Genomic DNA, 10,545 nt, shown 5'->3' with positions numbered 1-10,545 from the left:
GCTAAAGGTTGAGGTGTGAACATTTTAACTTTAAAACTAAGTTGGGATCCTTAATGCTAAGAAAAAATCCCAACCGATTTTTTTTTTTTTTTTTACTGAATTAAAAATCCCAGTGCAGTTATCACAAAACATATTATTTTCTGTGTAATAGTTGCTCTAAAAAGGCCTGTGAATGTTGTGTAACTCTAATAAAACAGGAAGAGGCGAACTTTAGGCTCCTGTGTAACTCTAATAAAACAGGAAGAGGCGAACTTTAGGCTCCTGTGTAACTCTAATAAAACAGGAAGAGGCGAACTTTAGGCTCCTGTGTAACTCTAATAAAACAGGAAGAGGCGAACTTTAGGCTCCTGTGTAACTCTAATAAAACAGGAAGAGGCGAACTTTAGGCTCCTGTGTAACTCTAATAAAACAGGAAGAGGCGAACTTTAGGCTCCTGTGTAACTCTAATAAAACAGGAAGAGGCAAACTTTAGGCTCCTGTGTAACTCTAATAAAACAGGAAGAGGCGAACTTTAGGCTCCTGTGTAACTCTAATAAAACAGGAAGAGGCGAACTTTAGGCTCCTGTGTAACTCTAATAAAACAGGAAGAGGCGAACTTTAGGCTCCTGTGTAACTCTAATAAAACAGGAAGAGGCGAACTTTAGGCTCCTGTGTAACTCTAATAAAACAGGAAGAGGCAAACTTTAGGCTCCTGTGTAACTCTAATAAAACAGGAAGAGGCGAACTTTAGGCTCCTGTGTAACTCTAATAAAACAGGAAGAGGCGAACTTTAGGCTCCTGTGTAACTCTAATAAAACAGGAAGAGGCAAACTTTAGGCTCCTGTGTAACTCTAATAAAACAGGAAGAGGCGAACTTTAGGCTCCTGTGTAACTCTAATAAAACAGGAAGAGGCGAACTTTAGGCTCCTGTGTAACTCTAATAAAACAGGAAGAGGCAAACTTTAGGCTCCTGTGTAACTCTAATAAAACAGGAAGAGGCGAACTTTAGGCTCCTGTGTAACTCTAATAAAACAGGAAGAGGCAAACTTTAGGCTCCTGTGTAACTCTAATAAAACAGGAAGAGGCAAACTTTAGGCTCCTGTGTAACTCTAATAAAACAGGAAGAGGCGAACTTTAGGCTCCTGTGTAACTCTAATAAAACAGGAAGAGGCAAACTTTAGGCTCCTGTGTAACTCTAATAAAACAGGAAGAGGCAAACTTTAGGCTCCTGTGTAACTCTAATAAAACAGGAAGAGGCGAACTTTAGGCTCCTGTGTAACTCTAATAAAACAGGAAGAGGCGAACTTTAGGCTCCTGTGTAACTCTAATAAAACAGGAAGAGGCGAACTTTAGGCTCCTGTGTAACTCTAATAAAACAGGAAGAGGCGAACTTTAGGCTCCTGTGTAACTCTAATAAAACAGGAAGAGGCGAACTTTAGGCTCCTGTGTAACTCTAATAAAACAGGAAGAGGCAAACTTTAGGCTCCTGTGTAACTCTAATAAAACAGGAAGAGGCGAACTTTAGGCTCCTGTGTAACTCTAATAAAACAGGAAGAGGCGAACTTTAGGCTCCTGTGTAACTCTAATAAAACAGGAAGAGGCGAACTTTAGGCTCCTGTGTAACTCTAATAAAACAGGAAGAGGCAAACTTTAGGCTCCTGTGTAACTCTAATAAAACAGGAAGAGGCGAACTTTAGGCTCCTGTGTAACTCTAATAAAACAGGAAGAGGCGAACTTTAGGCTCCTGTGTAACTCTAATAAAACAGGAAGAGGCAAACTTTAGGCTCCTGTGTAACTCTAATAAAACAGGAAGAGGCGAACTTTAGGCTCCTGTGTAACTCTAATAAAACAGGAAGAGGCGAACTTTAGGCTCCTGTGTAACTCTAATAAAACAGGAAGAGGCGAACTTTAGGCTCCTGTGTAACTCTAATAAAACAGGAAGAGGCGAACTTTAGGCTCCTGTGTAACTCTAATAAAACAGGAAGAGGCGAACTTTAGGCTCCTGTGGTGAATTTGCAAGGCATGCAAGACAAGACATTGCGAGATGCAGATTACCAAAACAATATGAGCAGGCTTCTGCCTGCCCCTCCTCTCTCAATTCAATTCAATTCAATTCAATTCAAGGGCTTTATTGGCATGGGAAACGTGTGTTAACATTGCCAAAGCAAGTGAAGTAGATAGTAAAGAAAAGTGAAATAAACAATAAATATGAACAGTAAACATTACACTCAGAAGTTCCAAAAGAATAAAGACATTTCAAATGTCTCTCCCTCGCTGGCCTGGCTTGCCCATCCTCTCTCTCTCTCGCTGGCCTGGCCTGCCCATCCTCTCTCTCTCTCCCTCCCTCCCTCGCTGGCCTGGCCTGCCCATCCTCTCTCTCGCTGGCCTGGCCTGCCCATCCTCTCTCTCTCGCCCTCCCTCGCTGGCCTGGCCTGCCCATCCTCTCTCTCTCGCCCTCCCTCGCTGCCCTGGCCTGCCCATCCTCTCTATCTCTCCCTCGCTGGCCTGGCCTGCTATTTCTCTTCACTAATGACGCCAGTGTGTGTTCAGTCTTCGGTCTGCTGCGTGTAGAATATCCTAGCATATTCATGGCACCGATGTCTCCGGGATACAGAGGTACTGTATCTTCGGGCCAGTCTTGTGAGCACGGGGTAACCTACTCTTCGTTTCTGCCTCATAATATGAAATTACAGTGGGCTACCGTTAGCCTTTATCGATTACCCTTTTCAGACATAATGGAATCTGGCCCCTTGAAAGTGGCTCGGCTATGGCAGTCTGTTAGGGTAGCTACACTACGGATTTGTAAATACCGACACGAAACCTTCCCTGGAGATATGAACGGGCATTTTACTTGTCTGTAAAGGAATGAGGCTTCTGAAACTAGAATAACGTTCACCACTAGGCGACCAGAACTCAATCAGATCATCTTGAGCACCTGCGCGCAGACCTCTCTCTCCTAAAAAAAAAGTACTTTACGTTAAATACCGTGACTTGCCAAGATATTTAGTAGAAATAAAACGCATCTTGCTACCATACCATAACAAACGGCATTAAAACCAACACAGCAGCACATCAATCAGCGATGTTTATTGTTGTATCGAAAAAAAATACCGAATATTTTATGTTGGAGCAGAATTCTGCTGTCACTTTTTTTAATTGTCTGAAAAGTCACCAATTGTTGCTATCGACTTGTTCCTGTAGCTGCGTTCTGTCTGTAAAGGCTTGTGGTAGATATAACTGAATTGCCAGGCCCTAGCGGTCATTCATACGTAATAGGACCATTATTCAGCATTGCACATTTATATGGAATTTAAAGTTTTATTCTTATCGTTTTAAGGGAAAACCGGGGGGGGGGGGGGGGGGGATGCAGTTTAAACGTTTAGCAAAATTGTCCATTTGTCACATCCCTAGCTAAAGGTAGTTCGAGTCTATGAATGGGGTAGGTTACCTTAGCGCCCTCTCAGGTCACCTCTCCCAGAGGACCACCATCTCAATCGGATCTACGGGAGGTGGTGTTTTGATGCGCCCCTCTTTGGACTTAGCCTTCGGGTCGGTGCGGGACTTCCTCCCCCTGACAGCTGCGACCAGCACGCCTCCACGGCGGGCGAGAAGCCGGATTACCGGGGTACTTCTGGTAATAACTGACTACTTATTAACGATGAAAATCGACTGCTTACTGTTACAGTTTCGGTGCAAATGTTTTACAGCAACTATGTAATAAAATCACAATACAATGTGTGCATGTAACATAGATTTGTTTTATGAAGTAGCCATGTTGGTGAGTTAATAACTTGTGGTTCATTTTTTCCCGTAGGCCTTCAAAATAAAGATCCCCTCTGATAATGGTATTAAAAACACCAGGGATCATCATCTAGATTCAGCCGCGGGCCGGCGGATGATCGGGGGGCCGGAACATGTCCTCTGTAGCTCAGCTGGTAGAGCACGGCGCTTGTAACGCCATGGTAGTGGGTTCGATTATGTCCAACAATGAAAATTCCACACAAAAACATAATTATTTTTGGCTCAGTAAACTCGGGGGACCAAATTCGTCCGCCAGTTGGGGAACCCTGACTTACACATTCATGATATTGGCTAAACTATTTTTACATTTATCGAGATATAGATTGTTTTGGTCAACCCGTCTCTCTCTCTCTCTCTCTCTCTCTCTCCCTCTCCCTCTCCCTCTCCCCTCTCTTCTCTCTCAAAATATGTTAATTACAGCAAATGTAAAAACCTGCCCTTCCACATCTCCTCTGCTTCATGGTGCTGAGTGTGAGACAGAATACCAACCTCCCTGTGATCCTACTGCAGCACTATCCTATTGGTCGCTGTGGTGATGACAGTCCTGATGCATCACAGACACTGGTGGGGGTTCGGGGAAGGAGAGGGGGCTGGCTGGCTGTATATAAACGAGGGCTCTGCAGCGTCACTGAGCTGGTGGGGGTTCGGGGGAGGAGAGGGGGCTGGCTGGCTGTATATAAACGAGGGCTCTGCAGCGTCACTGAGCTGGTGCAGTGCAAGACGCTCGCTCATCCTCACCGATGGTCTGCAGAACAAGGGGGACTTTAAAAAAATTCACTTCTGAAACAAAAAAACATCCTACATTAACAAAAAAATCACGAAAAAATAACAAAACAACAAAAAATCCATCATGAGCTACGATCCTTACATCTCGTACCGCCGCACTTGGGACAACTACCGAGGCTCCTCTCTCCCCTCCACCAAATCCTTCATGTACTCCTCTCTTTACTCCTCCTCTTCCTCCCGAGCCCTGGGCCTGGCGGCTGGGAAGCAGCGGACCCTGCGTCCACTGGCCTCTTCCTCTCTGCCGGATGCGTCTGCACGGATGGACCTGGCCCAGGCCTCCAGCCTCAACACGGAGCTGCTGGGACTCCGCAGCCAGGAGAAGGAGCAGCTGGTGGGCCTCAACGACCGCTTCGCCACCTACATCGACAAGGTGAGGCACCTGGAGCAGCGGGCCCTTCTGGCAGAGCTGGAGGCCCTCAGGAGGAGGCAGAGGGACCCGTCCCGTCTTCAGGGGCTCTACGAGGGTGAAGCCCGGAGCCTCAGGGCTGCAATCGACCAGAAGACAGGAGATAAGATGCGCATGGAGGCAGAGAGGGACTACCTGAGGGACGTGTATGGGCAGCTGAAGGAGCGCTACGAGGAGGAGGCGCGGTGCCGCGCGGATGCGGAGGAGGCCCTGCAGAGGGCCCGGGAAGAGGTGGGGCGGGCCGTGCTGTCTAACTGCGACGCAGAGGCCAGCGTGGTCTCCCTGGATGAGGAGATGTGCTTCCTGAAGAAGGTGTTTGTGGAGGAGCAGGCGGAGCTGCAGGCCCAGGTAGCAGCGGCTAACGTGTGCGTTGACGTGGAGGTGAGCAGGCCAGATCTGTCGGCGGCACTCAGGGAGATCCGGGCGCAGTACGAGCGGCTGGCCAATAAGAACATGCAGGCGGCCGAGGACTGGTACCGGGGGAAGTTTGAGTCAGTGGCGGAGATGGCATCGAAGAACAACGAGGCGGTGCGCTCCATCCGGGAGGAGACCATGGAATACCGCCGGCTGCTCCAATCACGCTCCTCTGAGATCGAGGCCCTGCGGAACGTCATCGAGTCGCTGAACAAACAGCTGGAGGAGCTGGAGGAGCACCAGGGGAAAGAGGTCACCAAGTACCAGGTACAGAACCAGGGGAAAGAGGTCACCAAGTACCAGGTACAGAACCAGGGGAAAGAGGTCACCAAGTACCAGGTACAGAACCAGGGGAAAGAGGTCACCAAGTACCAGGTACAGAACCAGGGGAAAGAGGTCACCAAGTACCAGGTACAGAACCACTCAATCATTCAGAACCAGGGAAATAGGTATAGAACCAGGGGGAAAAGGTATAGAACCACTCAATCAATCAGAACCAAGGAAATAGGTACAAAACCAAGGGGAAGAGGTGTAGAACCAGGGGGAAGAGGTATAGAACCAGGGGGAAGAGGTATAGAACCAGGGGGAAGAGGTATAGAACCAGGGGGAAGAGGTATAGAACCAGGGGGGAGAGGTATAGAACCAGGGGGGAGAGGTATAGAACCAGGGGGGAGAGGTATAGAACCAGGGGGAAGAGGTATAGAACCAGGGGGGAGAGGTATAGAACCAGGGGGAAGAGGTATAGAACCAGGGGGAAGAGGTATAGAACCTTGTTGATATGTATGCTGAAGAGCAGTAGTAGGCTACATTTTGCCCTTGGAGCACAGAGAGTAGCGACTCTGATGCTGCTATGACAAAACTGCTTTGTTCCCTATATGGAAAGTGTTTCACTGCACCAGCCTTCCCCAACCCACCTCTCCTCTCCTCTCCCTACCTCTCCTCCCCTCCTCTCCTCCCCTCCCTACCTCTCCTCTCCTCTCCTCTCCTCTCCCTACCTCTCCTCCCCTCCCCCCTCCTCTCCTCCACTCCCCCCATCTCTACTCTCCTCTCCTCCCCTCCCCACCTCCTCTCCTCCACTCCCCCCATCTCTACTCTCCTCTCCTCTCCTCCCCTCCCCACCTCCTCTCCTCCCCCACCTCCTCTCTTTCCCCACCTCTCCTCTCCTCTCCTCCCCCCCACCTCTCCTCTCCTCTCTTCCCCCCGTCCTCTCCTTCCTTCCCCCCGTCCTCTCCTCCCCCCCACCTCTCCTCCCTCCCCCCCCCCACCTCTCCTCCCTTCCCCCCCGTCCTCTCCTCCCCCCCACCTCTCCTCTCTTACCCCCCACCTCTCCTCTCTTACCCCACCTCTCCTCTCCTCTCTTCCCCCCCTCCTCTCCTCTCCTCCACCCCACCTCTCCTCTCCTACCCCACCTCTCCTCTCCTCTCCTCTCCTCTCCTACCCCACCTCTCCTCTCCTCTCCTCTCCTCCCCCCCACCTCTCCTCTCCTCTCCTCTCCTCTCCTCCCCCCCACCTCTCCTCTCCTCTCCTCTCCCACCTCTCCTCTCCTCTCTTCCCCCACCTGTCCTCTCTTCCCCCCCACCTCTCCACTCCTCCCCACCTCCTCCTCTCTCTCCTAAGTACTAATAGAGGCAATCAGTTTGTGCAGGGAGCCAAGCCAGAGATGCATGTCATGCTCATTGTGCAGAGGAGATAGTCTGCAATCTGCAAGGTTTGTCAGTATTCATGCACCGCTCCATAAGGAGACAAAATGACAGAGGAAGGTCACACCAAATCTGTTATTCAGCTGAATATGTCATTTCACTGTTTCTATATTTAGAATAATAAAGACCTGGTCTGCGTCTCAATTGCACACTATTTCCAATATAGTGCACTACTTTTGACCAGGGCGCATAGGGAACACTATATAGGGAACACCATATAGGGAACAGCTAGAGTGCAATTTGGGGCACAGACCTTGCTGTTTTATGGCCTTGATTTTTTAAATGTGATGTTATTGTTTCAGGTGAGGATAAATGGTCTGTTTGTTTCAGGATAAATGGTCTGTTTGTTTCAGGTGAGGATACATGGTCTGTTTCAGGATAAATGGTCTGTTTGTTTCAGGATAAATGGTCTGTTTGTTTCAGGATAAATGGTCTGTTTGTTTCAGGATAAATGGTCTGTTTGTTTCAGGATAAATGGTCTGTTTGTTTCAGGTGAGGATACATGGTCTGTTTCAGGATAAATGGTCTGTTTGTTTCAGGATAAATGGTCTGTTTGTTTCAGGATAAATGGTCTGTTTGTTTCAGGTGAGGATAAACGATCTGGAGAGCGACATAAACGAGGCTAAGCAGGAGATGGCTCGCTACCTCAGGGAGTACCAGGACCTTCTCAATGTCAAAATGGCTCTGGACATTGAGATAGCTGCATACAGGTAACCTTAACCATGGCTCTGGACATAGAGATAGCTGCATACAGGTAACCTTAACCATGGCTCTGGACATAGAGATAGCTGCATACAGGTAACCTTAACCATGGCTCTGGACATAGAGATAGCTGCATACAGGTGACCTTAACCATGGCTCAGCCACTTTCGAATGAAATCAAAGTTAATTTGTCATACGCACAGAATACAGCGAGGAATACACAGCACAATGAAATGCTTACTGTCAAACATATCAACCTGGATCTACAACCGCTTGTGTTTGATATGACCAACACATGAATATACAATATACTGTATATATAGTCCCCTGTAGCTCAGTTGGTAGAGCATGGCGCTTGCAATGAGTGCATACATTTTCATACTGGCCCCCCGTGGGAAACGAACCCACAACCCTGGTGTTGCAAGCGCCATGCTCTACCAACTGAGCTACAGGGGACTATATATACAGTATATTGTATATTCATGTGTTGGTCATATCAATGTGTTGGATAAGAGCGTCTGCTAAATGACTAAAATGTAAAATGTATATAAACAAAAGTATGTGGACACCCCTTCAAATTATTGGATTCGGCTATTTCAGTCACACCCATTGCTGACAGGTGTATAAAATCAAGCACACCGCCATGCAATCTCCATAGACAAACATTGGCAGTAGAATGGCCTTACTGAAGAACTCAGTGACTTTCAACTTGGCACTGTCATAGGATGCCACCTTTCCAACAAGTCAGTTCGTCAAGTGCTGTTATTGTGATGTGGAAACATCTAGGAGCAACAACGGCTCAGCCGCGAAGTGGTAGGCCACACAAGCTCACAGAACGGGACTGCCGAGTGCTGAAGCGCGTAACACGTAAAAATCGTATGTCCTCGGTTGCAACACTCACTACCGAGTTCCAAACTGCCTCTGGAAGCAACCTCAGCACAATAACTGTTCGTCGGGAGCTTCATGAAATGGGTTTCCATGGCCGAGCAGCCACACACAAGCCTAAGATCACCATGTGCAATGCCAAGCGTCGGCTGGAGTGGTGTAAAGCTCGCCACCATTGGACTCTGGAGCAGTGGAAACACGTTCTCTGGAGTGATGAATCACGCTTCACCATCTGGCAGTCCGACGGACAAATTTGGGTTTGGCGGATGCCAGAAGAATGCTACCTGCCCGAATGTTTAGTGCCAACTGTAAAGTTTAGTGGAGGAGGTCTGGGGCTGTTTTACATGGTTCGGGCTAGGCCCCTTAGTTTCAGTGAAGGGAAATCTTAACGCTACAGTGTACAATGACATTCTAGACGATTCTGCGCTTCCGACTTTGTGGCAACAGTTTGGGGAAGGCCCTTTCCTGTTTCAGCATGACAATGCCCCCGTGCACAAAGCGAGGTCCATACATAAATCTTTTGTCTAGATTGGTCTGGAAGAACTTGACTGGCCTACACAGAGCCCTGACCTCAACCCCATCGAACATCTTTGGGCTGAATTGGAATGCCGACTGCGAGCCAGGCCTAATCGCCCAACATCAGTGCCCGACCTCACTAATGCTCTTGTGGCTGAATGGAAGTCCCCCGCAGCAATGTTCCAACATCTAGTGGAAAGCCTTCCCAGAAGAGTGGAGGGTGTTATAGCATATTAATGCCCATGATTTTGGAATGAGATGTTCGTCAAGCAGGTGTCCACATACTTTTGGTAATGTATTGTACTTGATATGACCAACACATTGATATGACCGGCACATTGATATGACCGACACATGAATATACTTGACATGATCAACACATGAATATACATTTTCTTCACAGGAAACTCCTGGAGGGAGAAGAGTTCAGGCTGACCTTCTCTGCCCTGAACTAAAACCTCTTCAACCTAAACCCCAATAACCCTGAACCCCAATATCTCAATACCCTATACCCAATACCACCCCACCCTTACCTAAACCCCACCCCACCCTACCCTTACCTAAACCCCACCCCACCCCACCCTTACCTAAACCCCACCCCAACCCACCCTACCCTTACCTAAACTCCACCCCACCCCACCCTTACCTAAACCCCATACCACCCCACCCCACCTACCCTTACCTAAACTCCACCCCACCCCACCCTTACCTAAACTCCACCCTACCCCACCCTTACCTAAACCCCACCCCACCCCACCCCACCCCACCCTTACCTAAACCCCACCCCACCCCACCCTTACCTAAACCCCACCCCACCCCACCCCACCCTTACCTAAACCCCACCCCACCCCACCCTTACCTAAACCCCACCCCACCCCACCCTTACCTAAACCCCACCCCACCCTTACCTAAACCCCATACCACCCCACCCCACCTACCCTTACCTAAACTCCACCCCACCCCACCCTTACCTAAACCCCACCCCACCCCACCCTTACCTAAACCCCACCCCACCCCACCCTTACCTAAACCCCACCCCACCCCACCCTTACCTAAACCCCACCCCACCCCACCCCACCCTTACCTAAACAACACCCCACCCCACCCTTACCTAAACCTCACACCACACCACCCTTACCTAAACCCAATACCTCCCTCCCCCATACCACCCCACCCCACCCTTACCTAAACCCAATACCTCCCTCCCCCATACCACCCCACCCCACCTTTACCTAAACCCCACCCCACCCTAAACCTAAACCCAATACCTCCCTCCCCCATACCACCCCACCCCACCCTTACCTAAACCCCATACCTCCCTCCCCCATACCACCCTTACCTAAACCCAATACCTCC

The 10,545-nt window shown here is 49.1% G+C and overlaps 1 protein-coding gene across 1 annotated transcript; it reads left to right on the top strand.

Annotated features, from left to right (window-relative positions):
* Positions 1 to 4,630: 4,630 nt before the first annotated feature.
* On the top strand, positions 4,631 to 9,644 carry neff2 (neuronal intermediate filament family member 2; the record flags this gene model as incomplete). The annotated part of the gene is made up of 3 exons (XM_084181932.1): positions 4,631 to 5,653; positions 7,672 to 7,796; positions 9,593 to 9,644. 3 exons carry the CDS (start codon positions 4,631 to 4,633, stop codon positions 9,642 to 9,644), a joined length of 1,200 nt encoding a protein of 399 aa, XP_084038058.1.
* Positions 9,645 to 10,545: the final 901 nt, after the last annotated feature.

The sequence above is a fragment of the Coregonus lavaretus genome (genome assembly GCF_964263955.1).
Source record: "Coregonus lavaretus genome assembly, chromosome: 18".
Taxonomy (NCBI): domain Eukaryota; kingdom Metazoa; phylum Chordata; class Actinopteri; order Salmoniformes; family Salmonidae; genus Coregonus; species Coregonus lavaretus.
The sequence above is the reverse complement of the archived record's forward strand: the minus strand, read 5'-3'. Positions and strand labels throughout refer to the sequence as shown.